This window comes from Aedes albopictus, chromosome 2 (assembly GCF_035046485.1).
Source record: "Aedes albopictus strain Foshan chromosome 2, AalbF5, whole genome shotgun sequence".
In the NCBI taxonomy this organism is placed as follows: Eukaryota; Metazoa; Arthropoda; class Insecta; order Diptera; family Culicidae; genus Aedes; species Aedes albopictus.
The window spans coordinates 133,365,058-133,379,243 of NC_085137.1; the positions used below are offsets into that span (position 1 = coordinate 133,365,058).

General features: G+C 38.5%; 2 protein-coding genes across 15 annotated transcripts in view; one reads left to right on the forward strand and one right to left on the reverse strand.

Annotated features, from left to right (window-relative positions):
* Positions 1-14,186, reverse strand: part of LOC109417673 (polypeptide N-acetylgalactosaminyltransferase 5) — a 452,742-nt gene that overhangs the window by 70,754 nt on the left and 367,802 nt on the right. For all 14 annotated transcript variants that reach the window (XM_029853443.2, XM_029853438.2, XM_062850468.1 and 11 more), the window contains 2 exons: positions 4,431-4,719; positions 2,514-2,710 (listed from right to left, as the gene is read on the reverse strand). In XM_029853443.2, coding sequence (XP_029709303.2) covers positions 2,514-2,710; positions 4,431-4,719 — 486 coding nt within the window. The remainder of the gene's footprint in view (positions 1-2,513; positions 2,711-4,430; positions 4,720-14,186) is intronic.
* On the forward strand, positions 2,718-4,415 carry LOC109417675 (testicular acid phosphatase homolog). Its single transcript, XM_062850471.1, has 3 exons — positions 2,718-3,308; positions 3,369-3,602; positions 3,680-4,415. Exons 1-3 carry the CDS (start codon positions 3,108-3,110, stop codon positions 4,364-4,366), a joined length of 1,122 nt encoding a protein of 373 aa, XP_062706455.1. The 5' UTR covers positions 2,718-3,107; the 3' UTR covers positions 4,367-4,415.

A 14,186-nucleotide genomic window follows, 5' to 3' on the forward strand; every position in this document is an offset into this window, starting at 1 on the left:
GGAAAATATAGTGTTTAAGAAAGCTATCAGGGAAAGTTTTTGTTGAAATCTGTGGAAAAAATCCTGCTGGAATCACTGAATGAAATTATGCTAGAATCTCTGGAGGAACTCTTGCTGAAATATTCGGAGAAATACCTGATGAAAACCCGAGAGACATTTCAGCAAGAATTTCCAATAGAATTCATGCAAAATAATTATTGCAGGAATGCCTGGAGAAGTTCCCGAAAAATATACCTGAAGGAATGCTTGTAAAAAATGTGGAGAACCAGTGGCCGAAATTTTGAAGGAATCCCTGAAAAAGATTCTTAAGAAATCTCTGGAGGATTTTCTTAAACAAATCCTTGGAAGGTTTTATGAATCCCTGGAGGAATCTAAAAAACCTTGGGAGAATTTTTGGATGAAATCCATGGCAGATTTTCTAAAGGGATACCTGAAAAAGAAAAAAAAACTGAAATAATTCCAAATTTATGATTTTTTAGGAATTTATTAGGATGAAAAGTTTGCTAGAGGAATTTCGGAATCAATGGAGATTTTCTAAGCAATAAGAGAGATTTCTTCTTTCTAATCTAAAGGAATCTGTAAAAAACTCTCTGAAGGAAATTGGTTGAATTTCTAAAATAATTTATAGATGATTTTCTATAAAAAAAAAATTGGAAGAATTTCTAAAGGAATCCTCAGAAACATCTATAAATGGATCGCTGGAAGGATTTCCAAAGAAATCTCTGCATAAGTTTCTATAAGAATTCATGGCAGATGCTTAATCCTTATCAGTAATGCTTAAATATATTTTTGCAGGATTCTCTAAAAGAATTTCTAAAGGAAACGTTGGAAAATTTAATCAAAAATTCATTGAAGATTTTTCTGGCAAAATCCAGGAAAAAATAGAGAAATAAGTAGGAATTGAGATATCATCAATCATCAAGAAATCATCAAGATCAAGTATCAACTTTTATAAAGGAATCTGTAGAGTAATTTCTGAAGGCATCCTTTGAAAAAATCTGAGATTTTTTGCAAGAATATCTGCAGAAGTTTCTAAACATACTAATAAATAAAATAAAATTCTTGGAGATTCCTAGATATCCTCTTGAAAGTCTCCCTGGAGGAATTTCTAAGGGAATACTTCGATAAATTTCAAGAGAAATCGCCAGAAGGATTTTTGATTTGATTTTTTTTCAAAGAAATCCCTAGAAGAATTTATAAAAGAATTTTTGGAAGATTTTGTGAAAGAAAGCTAGCAAGAAACTCCGAAGAAAAGACCAGTTGAAATTTATTGAAAATTCCAAGAATATTCAATTTGTGTTGAGAAAATAAAAATACAAACTCACTGATAGTTTTTGGGTGAACTGAGAATGTTTAGGTATTATCAGAAAGAAACTTTCACTGGAATTCCGAAAACATATTAATATTGCTTTGTTAATTGAAGAAAAAAAACCAAAATAGTTACTCAAAATAAAATACTTAGTAGATAACTTTCCAGGTAACATAGTGGTAAATATTTAAAATAATCTAGAGAAATCTGATTTTTGAGAAATCGGAAAAAATGTAAAAAAACACATGATCAATCTTAGATACTTCAAAAAACGGTAAAATCTTGATAACATAATTTAGTTTATTAATTATTTGCAGCCACTTTTGTTATCACTTAGTATATTTATTAGATTTTTTTTTTAAATTTTGTTCGTGAATCCCTTTAAAGGAACAAATGTTCCACTGGAAATTCACATTTAATTTTGTTGTAGTTCAAAACTCCGCGTTTCCGTTTGCTTATTAATTATTAGTTGTGTCCACTACCAGGGGGCTCCACGCGAGTTTTCTGGTGTGGGGGTGAGTGGAGGGTATATAAAAAAAAAAAAAAAGAAAAAATAAGAAACATTCATCCTGTTTGCTTTTGGCCTTAGGCCTTTTCGGTGCCCCTCTGAGGCTGGCGCCCTTGGCGGGGGCCAACCTGGCCAACCACACGCTACGGCTCTGACTGCGCTTCATCGATCGATATCGACGAAAGCCTCCAACCGAATCTTCCGATACAGAGTACCGTCAGAGAGGAACTGTTGAAGGCTAAACTCGTGCTATTACGGCTGGGGCAAAACGAAAAATTTTCCGAAGAAGTGTCCACGAATAAGGAACGACTGTTAGAGGAAATCAAGAGTTGGATGAAAAGTAGCCCGTTACGCAACCGGGAGGGTTTTTGGAGAAGAATAGGTCCTAGTAATACTCAACGTCCTGGGGTGATTGGACCAGGACCGGGTCCAACGGACGAGAATGCTTTACCCGGCGCAGATTTAACAAAGGGAGTTGTAACGTAGCCTTTCAAGTATCCAAATATGTTGTTATACCTAACAATCCGAAAAATTGGATTATTCAAAACAACAATGTACCTACGTGAATCCCCCATCCATTGAACACTAAGCTGAATAATCTTTTTTTTTTCACTCATCAGTTTGTTTGGTTCGCAAAACAGCAGAAGACTAGAACGGAACTATACTCATATCACTCAGTAAACAGACCATACTTACCATCGGAAGTTCAGCTTCCAGTTGAAGCCACCCCACGTCTGATCGGACGCCGTCACATACTCGAACGTTTCGTCCGATATCACATCGATGATGGGACAGACGACGGTCTTGCGATCTAGCACGATACGCGCCAGAAGCGGTTCCAGCCAGCCTTCGGTGCACTCGCAATGCGCGTCCAGGAAGGTTATCACTTGACCCTGGCGGGAAAAGAAAAAAGGAAACAGGGTGAGATAACCGAATCGTGTGATGGTGGTGACTGCGGATTGGAGGCAAACACGGAAAAGGAACTAAAACGTAAGATCTTGTGAGAGAGATTCGCTGTCGTCGTCGCGGTAACCACTGCGTAAGGGAGTAATAACCGACAGCCGTGATAAGGTTAAAATAGTATCATTGTAGTTTCGAAATGCAAACAAAACGCGGCAAAAACCTAATTGCAAGTAATTTACAAAATATGTCAGTCATGCTCAAACGGAGCGGTGTAATCTATAAAAAGGTATTTGAAATGGACATCGCTCTGCTGGTCACTCGGCAATAGCACTCCAGTTGAATTTTGCAATCGCAAGCTACCAGGTAGCAGACTAGTTTACGGGGAGGATGAAGAGTTATTACGTGTTATCAGTATTGTTAGCAGTAGCATACATTAGCAGGAATGTCTATAGTCGACCGAGTGATAGTGATTCGTTAAGAATGGTTCTCGCAATGTTTCGTCATGGCGCTCGCAGCCCTTTGCAGTCGTTTCCCACGGATCCCAATGTAAACTATCCATGGCTCTATGGAAAGGAGGAGTTGCAACCGGTATAATTGCAAGTTTTCGTGGAAGTGTGAAGAAAAGCTTCATTTTATGTTGAATTGTAGCTAGGTTTTGAACAGATGTACCAACTCGGACAAAATATGCGTCTTCGGTACAAATTCTTCATTCCGGACGATACCATTGCGATGAAACGTAGCATTTATGCCATCAGTAGCTGTCTGCAGCGCTGTATTGACAGTGCCCAAGCATTTCTCACTGGTTTTCTGAAGACCTCGAATAGTTCAATGATCCGAAGACAACCTGTACCTATCAATGTAATTCCTCCAGATCAAGATACGGTATGATTAAAACAGTAAAAAAACCACAGCAAACCTAATTTGGCATGCAACTTAAAGGCAATTTCCTTCCTTTTCAGTTCATCCGCCAAAACAAAACCTGCGAAAAGGTAAAACACATCATGGCACAGGAAATGGCTAACAATGCCTCATTCCTGTCCACTCTTAACCGGGAAGCAGAAGCCTTGAAAAAGCTGATTTCCACGGAGGTAGGAACACCCATCACATCCACCATGGATACAGCTCTGATCTGTGACTCCCTAGAGGTGTACAACACTTTCGGTCTTAAACAACCCAGCTGGGCGTACAAGATCTACCCGGACCGAGCGCGGGCATTCCTACAGGGCTTCCTGATCAGTTATTCCTCAACACCGGAGCTAAAGCACATACGCGGTGGAGCGATTCTCTCCGAATATCTGAAGAAAATGAAGGCCAAACGGGACGGAACGCTAAGGTACAGTCAGAGGATGTTCTTCTACTCGGGCCACGACGTGACCCAAGTCAATCTATTCAATAGCTTGGGTATGAAGGAGCAAACGCTGCGACGACCGGAACTGGGGTCGGCGATTGTCTTTGAGTTGCACAAAAACAAGGACCTCTGGATGGACTGGGAGCTACGAATGTTCCATTACGAGAACTCCTCGGTACAAACGCCCACAGAACTGGCGATACCCAACTGTCCAGAACCGTGTAGACTGACAACGTTTGAACAGACTGTGAAGCATTTGTTGTTCGATGATTACGATGAACTGTGTTCAACTTGGTAGAATAAGTTGTATTATTGTTGTGGATAAATAAAAACAGTCCTTCAAAGAACATAGTGTCACTCACCTTTACGTGCTTGGCCCCCAGCAGCCGCGCCCGGATGAGTCCGGATCGCTTACCGGTCCGCAGGACGTACGTGTGCACCGGAAGCGTCTGGACGTATTCCTCCAGCTGGTGGCCGAGGTGGTCCCGCTCGCTGGCATCGTCCACCAGGATGATTTCCTTGAGTAGAGGCCGAGGCGACCGGTTGATGACGCTCCATATCGTGCGTAGCAGTGTGCTCCAGGCTTCGTTGTGGAACACTATCACAATCGAGGTGGTTGGCAGTTTGGTGGGGTAGTGTTTCTTTTTGCAGCTGGATTGAGAAAAGAAGGTTGAAAGAAGGGGGAAATTAGAACGATTGAGAAATGATGTTTGGCCTTTCGGGGATGACAATATTGATATTGATTCATGGGATTCTTCTTGGAATTCGATTTAAAGAAGGAAATCCAATCTCAATAGTCAGAAAGGTAGATGGTAGATGATCCAATCAAATTACCGTTAATTTAGTTAAAAGTTATATAAGCTAGAAACCGATACTCTAGTACATGATGACTGTGAAAGAAAAGGGAAATGAATATCGATTGGTTTTTATGTGATTTTCCCATTTCAATCGATGCTTTTCCACTTTTCGCTGTATTCGTAAACGTTCAAAAAATACGTCATGCAAAAATTGCTCATTTTCAGCCCCCATCTCTATGTAACCCTGAAGGAAGAGACTGACCTAAGTAAAGAACATTTTAAACAAATACTCAAGATTTAGTATCTTCGTCAAAATTTAAAGTACGTGGTTTATGAACGGCTCCTGAAATCATCAGTATGAGAAACACTGTTTCCCAATTGTAACTCTATTTGATGGAGCAACTTGCTTTTCTTTTTTTTTAAAGACAACTATACAGGGTGTTAGGTTCCTGAGTGCAAACTTTTTAAAAGGTGATAGAGGACCATAGATGGTGAAAAAAAAGTTCTTCGCATATGGTCAAATCTCAACCGTTGAGTAGTTATTGAACTTTCCATGTTTTGGACTATTATTGCCTTAACTGGCTATAACATGAAAGTGGTCAAACTTATCGCTGTTTTTTACCCTAGTTCGAAAGATTATTGAATTTTCTATCAAATGGCATCTTTGAATCGATTGGTTTAGTTAAATAACTAAGTTTTCTAGAGCAAATAGCTCAAAAGTAGTGTGTTTTAATTTGTTTTTGTCAATTATTTTTGAAGAATGAGTAATAAATTTAAATTTTTTCTTAGGCAAAGTTGTGGCCCCTGTTCCACTCTACAATTCGTCCTTTGGCAACAGATTTCTACCTCTTATCGTTTCCTTGCAATTTCGATTTAAACATCGCATTGCAGATCATAAATTTGAAACTGTACAAATAACCACTTTTTGGCTGGAGCTGACGCCATTTAAATCGAAATTGCAAGAAAACAATAAGAGCTAGAAGTTTGGTGTCAAAAAACGAATTGTAGAGTGGAACAGGGGTCAAAAAACTGCGACAAGTTGGACCATTTTCATGTTATAGCCAGTTAAGGCAATACTATTCAAACACATGGAACGTTCAATAACTACGCAACGGTTGAGATTTGACTATATGCGTAGAACAATTTTTTTCACCATTTATGGCCCTCTATCATCCTTTAAAATGTTTGCACTCAGGAACCTAACACCCTGTATTTTCTTTCGATATTGTGTTTATTTTTTTTTTAATTTGCCGACCTGATATCTCCTGGGTCTCTAGTTAGCCTAGTGGTTAAGGCTATGGATCGCCAATTCAGAGACGGCGGGTTCGATTTCCGTTCTGGTCGGGAAAATTTTCTCGATTTCCTGGGAATATATAGGGTAGGTAATCAAAAGTTGAACCAAATTGCGGCTTTCCGAAGTAGCGCAAATTTTGAGTGATTTTTTCTCCCACATGGAAATAAATTACTACGGAAAAATCTTATGTGCATGAAAGCCACGGGTATAAGCTTTCTGTTAAATGGTAAAAAGTTTGTATTTGCACCGAATTTCATTGAAAAATTTGATTATTTGTCAACAATGATTTTAATCTTAATTTGAACCATCATAATCATAATTTGAACCAAATTTAATCTTAATTTGAACTACTGGCGGCAGCAGCTCGAGCATCTCCCACAACAGCCAATTTTGTGCTGAACAATAGAAAAACGCATGGATCTGCTAATTCCCATAACTATTTTTAATTAGGCAGTGGAATTTCAACTAAGAATGTTCTAAACTCTTCAGGAACTTGGAAACTAAATTTGGAATTTTTCATCCCCCAAGAGTAAACAAAACAACCACTAGCGCAGTCTGCTGGCCAACACTGGAAGCTCGCCCCCGTTTACTAGTTCAAATTTAGATTACAAATGGTTCAACTTAAGATAACATTCTCCAAGTAGGAATTACTTCAATTTAATAATTTTATGACAAATAATGCGGGATATTATTCGGTGAGTCGATTCTACGATAAATAAGCTTTCATTTGAAGTGTTCACATATTGCGTGTGATGCAATGCATGAGCTGTACGAGTGCACCGAAAATGTGCTTTCTCTGGGGGGGGAGCGGGTGAAATCGCAGTGATTTTTCAATTGCCTGTTTTCCATGACAAAAACGCTTTTTTCAATGCTTTTAAAGTCCATGTTATCAGGTTATATTACGGAAAGCTATTCAACATATTTTTCGGGACAACATTTGCCTAAAAAGTACGTCGTTTTAATGATTTTCGAAATGGTTACAATTACATTACAATTCGACTAGTTCAAAGTTTGAATACTTACCCTACAATATACAAATTCATGCAATGACAGGCAAAGAAAGCTCATCAATTAATAACTGTGGAAGTGCTCAAAGAACACTAAATTGAAGCGAGACAGGCCAAGTCCCAGTGTGGACGTAGAGCCATAAAGAAGAAGAAGAAGAGAACTGACATAATATAGAGTCTATAGCTAACGAGTGCGAGCAAGTGAGGTTATGGTTCGTCCTTAATGCAACAAACTAGATTCCGCTGCCTGAACAAGCTTCAAAAAAGCTACCGACTACCGAGCCCTGTCACGGTCGCCATGTAACATGCTGAACTGATATGAGATCGTTGTTTTGTGATACCTATGCCCAAAAAGTCAAAACGGACCCACCGTATTCAGATTGGCGATCCAAAGCCTTAACTTAAAGAAATATCTATCCAGGAAACCTTGTTAACCCGGTGTATGCTACTTTCAATAAAAATGAAATGGCCAAATCGCGTATGAAATGCCTCGAGTATGTGTGCTTGTCAACAACGCAATCGTTGCTACACCCATCTATGAACTAACCACTAGATATGTATGTACTGTGCTATCACAATTGATGAATATGTTGGGCTGTGAATCTTTTACACCAAGTTGTTCACGATATCGAGAAAGCATTCGCTCAAAAGCAATCCTGCTTGGATGTTTCGTTAGATATCGAAGGTGCTCTTAATAACGTGCCTTTCGATGCCATGGGATTCACCAAATGCTCAGATACTGAGGCAACTCAATAATAGCAGCTACCCTGCTTATGTGCACTCTTTTCGACCTGATTCAAAGCGTTCATCATTTAGTTGAGGGTTGGTGTCGCCAATATGGCCTTTCGGTAAAGCCGAGTAAAAATCTTGAAATTTTCACAGAATATAGCTTATGTAATTTCCTTCCAAAAATACTTTTTTTGCGAATTTTTCCGGACTTTCTAAATAGTTTTTTCCGACTATTCCAACCAATTTTCCTCAACATTAGAAAATTTTGTGGAAAACAATTTTTGTTTTGTATTTTTTTTCGATTGCTGAGAAAATTTGCTTACGATTTCACAAAAAAAAACATTATGTCTACGATGCTGTGTCCTTAAGTTATGATTTTTCTAACAAAACGGCTCATGTAGCACATCAGGACAATTTCCACAACATTGGTCATAACTCAGGAACGGAGAAAAACCACATCTAGAAAATTTCACAAAATATAGCTTATGTAATTTCCTTACAAAATTTTTTTTTGCGAATTTTTCCGGACTTTCTAATAGTTTTTCCGACTTTTCCAACCAATTTTTCTCAACAATGGGAAATTTTGTGGAAAACATTTTTTTTTGTATTTTTTTTTCAATTGCTGAGAAAATTTCACAAAAAAATTTGTCCGCGATGCTTCGTTCTTGAGTTATGGTTTTTCAAACAAAACGGCTCATACAGCACATCTGGACAATTTCCAAAAAATAGTCATAACTCAGGAACGGAGAAAAACCACATCTTGAAAATTTTACAGAATATAGCTCATGTAATTTCCTGCCAAAAAATTTTTTTTTCAGAATATTTCCGGACATCCTAAATAGTTTTTCCGGCTTTTCCAACCGATTTTCCTCAAGTGTGAAAAATTTTGTGGAAAACAATTTTCATTTTGTATTTTTTTTCAATTACTGGGAAAATTTGCTTATGATTCCACAAAAAAAAATGTGTCTACGATGCTTCGTTCTTGAGTTATGATTTTTCAAAGTACGTGGTGTCTATGGAAAATGTTTGTTTTTCACTGGAGTTTTCCGGCTCCAGGCGACTCCGATTTTTTTTTTCAATTTTGTTTTTGTTCATATATATGTGAACCCTATCTGGCCGGGGTTCTGCTAAACCGAACTAAGCGCCAAAAACTTTATTCCGAGATAATTAAGCCTCAAGTCCAACCAATCACAAATAAACAACAGCTAAAATTATTTGAAACTTTTCCGCACACATGTAACTTACAAGTCTTTATTAATCATCAGAGATGAAGTATACATGTAAATTATTTGAAATCATTGATATAATTACATTTCATTTATCAGTACTTTGCACTCAGTTCACTCTGGCTGAACAAAAACATTGGAATATGATTTATAGTTCAGTGTGGCTGACTGCGTTTCTTTGTTTCAGAGAAAACCAGTCGGAATGTGAAAAAAACTCGATTTTTCATTTTCTATGAAGTTAAAATCCATATCACTTACAATCCTTTACTTCAATTAGAGAGGACGCGTATAGTATGGTAGCACAAAGGTCTCAAATTAGTTTGAAATATGAACGACGGAAACCCACCCAGCTCAGCCCTTCCCACCCATGTTTTTTTTTCAAAGGCAGTGTTTGTGCAGTGCACAGAGCAAGATCGATTATGTCAAATGATGACCTTGCATGTCCTGAGGTCCTGAGATGTGAAAGTGGAGCAATTTGTGTACTTCAAATTTATGCTGGTCGAAGAAAACCATGAAAATGTTCTGCCAAAGTGAACTAAGACAAAAAAAAATCATGAAAGAAATTCGAACTTGGATCATTTAAGTGATAACCAAGTGTGTTACCTCTAGGTCATTTTACCTAGCTGAAGGTCAGTCGTTGAGTCTGAATCAAGTTCTAAACATTCTTCTCAAGGATGGTTTTCGTGAAAACGCCATTTTTCGATCAGCCAAAGCGAACCAAGTGTTTGATTTTTTTCATGCTCTATTATTCTAATTACCCTTGTTGTTCAATGACGGCTCCTGTGTTAAAATATCAGTATGAGGAGTGTCGACATAATGCAGGTATTCAAAACCAGTGGCTGTTTGTATTTTTGAGAATTAATTGATTCTAAAATGCAGTGGATTTGGTTCGGTCTGGCTGAATGTGATTTGGAAAAATGTCGATCAGCGCCATAGAAACATAACTGGATTCTCCAACACCCATAATTCTAATTACGTGTTCAATTCCATCACAGATTGTTACTATGAGTCGGTTAGAAGTTGGAAATCTAACGGCGGTGGGGAGAACTTGAAATGATCATCATCTGGACCAAAATTAAAATATTTTGCTAATTCTATGGAATGGTTTACAGTTCACTCTGGTTAGATGCAATTTTATTTTTTGTATGTTCTGCCCAACAGAAATTTGTATTTATTTCTGCCTTTCTCGTACACTAAGTGTACTGGAAAGGCTATATGTTCACTCCAAAAATGACTTTTTGATAGGAGGCCCGGAGGGTCGAGTCACATATACCAATCAACTCAGCTCGACGAGTTGAGGTGATGTCTGTGTGTGTGTGTATGTGTGTGTGTATGTATGTGTGTGGTCAAAATAAACTCACATCACTTTTTTGAGCTAAACCTCAACCGATTTTAATGACCGATGGTTCATTCGACGCGGAGTCTGGTCCCATTGTTATTGAAAATGGTTCGGATCGGTCCAGCCGTTCCGGAGTTATGGCCATTTAGGTGTTCCGAACCGGTACTCCAGGAAGAGGCCAGATATGAAAACGCTACAAACCCATCCATGCGGCACATCAAACTACGGCCTTTTCGATAACGTGATGAATGGTTAGCAGAAAAATACTCTGAGACCATATCTGAACCGGTTGTGTTCCGGAACCGGTTCCAGGTGTCCTGCCGGAGGTGGCCAAGTATAAAAGTTAACCAAAACCATGCATGCGACTCATCAAATAGTGGCTTTTTTGATATCCTGATGAGCAGTAAGCAGGAAAACATTCTCAGACCATATCTGAACCGGTTGTGTTCCGGAACCGGTTCCTGGTGTCCCGTCAAAAGTGGCCAAATATAAAATTGAACTAAAACCATACATGCGACATATCAAACCGCAGCTTTTTCGATTATCTGATGAACAGTAAGCAGGAAAGCATTCTCAGACCATATCGGAACATGTCCCAGATGCCCCGCCGGAGGTGGCTAGGTATAAAAGTTAACCAAACCCATGCATGCGACATATCAAATAGTGGCGTTTTTGATATCCTGATGAACAATAAGCAGGAAAATATTCTCAGAACTTATCTGAATCGGTAGTGATCCGGGACCGGTTTCGGGTGTCCCGCCGGAAATAGCCTAATATAAAAGTGAACCAAACCCATGCATGCGACACATTAAATCGCGGCTTTTTTTGGTATCTTGATTTGATAAAAAAAAATAGTTTTTGGCCATATTGGAGACAACCGGTAGTGTTCCAGAACCGATTACGGTTGCCCCATCGGAAGTGGTCAAATGTAAAGGAGAACCAAACCATAAATTCGACACATTAAATGACTTTTTAGGTAACCTGATTAACGGTTAACAAGAAAAAAAATCATAGACCATACTTTGGAAAACCAATAGTGTGCCGAAACCGGTTCCAGGTGCCCCGACGGAAGTGGTCAAATGTAGAACGGAGCCAAACGCATACACGCTGCACATAAAATAACGGCTTCTTCGATAACGCAAAGAACGGTCAGCAAGAAAATAGTCCCAGGCCACATTTATCGGTAGCGCTCCGGATCCAGTTTCGAGTGCCTCGCCGGAACTGGCTAAATGCACAAATTAACTAAACCCATGCATGCATTACACCAATTTGCGACTTTTCGGGAAAACTGATAAACAACTTGCATGAAACTAGGCTAAGGCCATATCAGGGACACTCGGTAAGTGGTAAAATGTGAAATTGAACCAAACCCATGCGTGTGGTATCATTAAACCACGTTAATTCGACAATGATTGCTGCCAAATTACTTGGTTAAACTTTTAATTCAATGAACTAACTCTATTTTAGTTTTGTTTAGATTGTAGGATTTGTTTTTGAACACAAATTTTACAGATATTGTGGTGGTACGAATTGATAGCTTGTTCATTTTACGATTGTTGGCTTCCGAAGTTCACTGCGGTTGATCACCAAACGGATCAGGTGTCGGAAAGCACCAAATTTGAACTTCCGGAAGTAGCAGCTGCACGAGGAGCCGCCTCGGGTGTAAGTAACATCACAATATCGAATCATTCGTATTTACAGTGTATTACACTGTGACATTTGATCAATTTTTAATTCGACAAATGTCGAATGAGCGGGATACGAATTAAAAAGTGTCGTATTAAAGAGTGATGAATACGCAGGGTTTGACAGTACATCAGATAGCAGCTTTTTTGATAACATATTTTTCACTACTTACGTTCGTGTTTTCAACGGTCAATAAAATATAACATAAAATGCACAGAAAAAAACTTTGTCGAAGACCGCAAAGTGATCTGTGATTGTGTGAAAAGTTATATCTTAGCTTGTCAGTATCGTCTTTATATTAGTCAGCCTCCAGTGTTAGTGAAGGTGCTCAAGCAGTCAACCGAGACTTCTGATATTATTCAGCTCTTCTTATACGTTGAACATAACGTCGGACTATGTGGCATCAATAAGTTTTAAGTCAATTCAATGATGGCTTTGATAAAATGCTTGCTTTTCTTAAAAAAATATCAGGATTCAAAAACACTATGACATACATCGACGGAAAGATCGTGAGAACATATACGACGAGAAATGCACTATCACCACTAGGTGGATTAATTTGGGTTTTTTATTTTATTTGTTGTCTGTATTAACGAGATTTTTAACCCTAGGCTAGTTCATCTCGGGACCCACGTTCTACTTCCCTTCCGAAGGAAGAACCCACATTTTGTGAGTATGTCGGGAGTGGGATTCGATCCCAGGTCCTCGGCGTGATAGTCAAGTGTTCTAACCACCACACCAGGTCCGCTCCCCTATTTGTATTTACTCCACGAAGAGCTGTTATAATTACTGGATTTTTACACGGAAGGAAGATTATCTTATTCATCATCCAATGGTTAAGAAAACTCAATTTATCAAAAAATGGTCTTTGGTTTGGTTTAGCAGAACCCTGACCAGCTATGAATAAAAAATCAATTAATTCTGAGAATCTTCGTACCAATTTGTACTATAATAAAAAAAAATCCCCTGTAGTGAAAAGTGTAACACTCTATTCCTTATTATTAGAAAACAAATCATGTTGTAGGTAATGATTAAATCGAGATGTACCCGAATAGGTTTTATTATCTCGCATTAGCAGGTAATCGTCCTTACCATAATAGTCTTCAGCAATCAGCTGTAGGCAATCAGTATATATCAGTTCTAATCCTATAAATGCACAATCGTACTACATTCCTGTGATTCTGTGAATATAACAATGTCCAGCCTTAGAGTTCAACCAAGCAATACAGAATAACAGTGAAGAATCAGAAGTGTTCAATAAATCCAGTCCTAATCTACATGCGTATTATCAGCGCGACTATAATCGATTCCGACTATCGCAGAGGCTCTTATGTGCGATAGTAAAAAAAATAACTTGTTGATGTTTAACTGCCAACAACTGTCACAGTTAAACTGTGACAAATCAGCAAAGGTTTTGTGGAATGCCAATGAATTAACTTCATCGGCTGTTCTCCTACTCTCCGCATCGACCAATGTGGCGCTAGCTTCTATGCGCGAAAAATCGCTAAAAATAAATCGCAAAAATATTGTATGGCGAATACCATCTAAAGTCAAATTTTTCAAGATGGAACACATTATTCGAAAAAATATATGGTAGTGGTTGTGCACAATGGTGACCACTATTAAGCCTACCAAATATTTTTTCGGGAAAAGCTTTGTATTTCAAGTAATCCAAGTTTAGATGCATTTCGCCATACAAAATTAAATTGATTTACTCAACTGTGGCTGCGCGCAAATCGGGTAGTCCATTGGTAAGAATTAAATCAGTAATGTAGGTTTGCACTGCGAGCCATCATAATACTTATACAAAGCAGAAAGTTACTATATTGCTGCAATGCGTAGAACGGTAATGAACTCTGTGTCTATATATTACTATCAGTCTACGTCATCCTACGTTAGATAAAGCCCGCGTTTTATATTTGGCTTTTGGCGGACCACAAACCGCGATAAATAGAATATGTATGGCTTGGAGCCTAGAGGTAGATGCAGTACTCTCCACCACCACTAAAACCTACAACATGTCAGAACCTTCACCGGGGT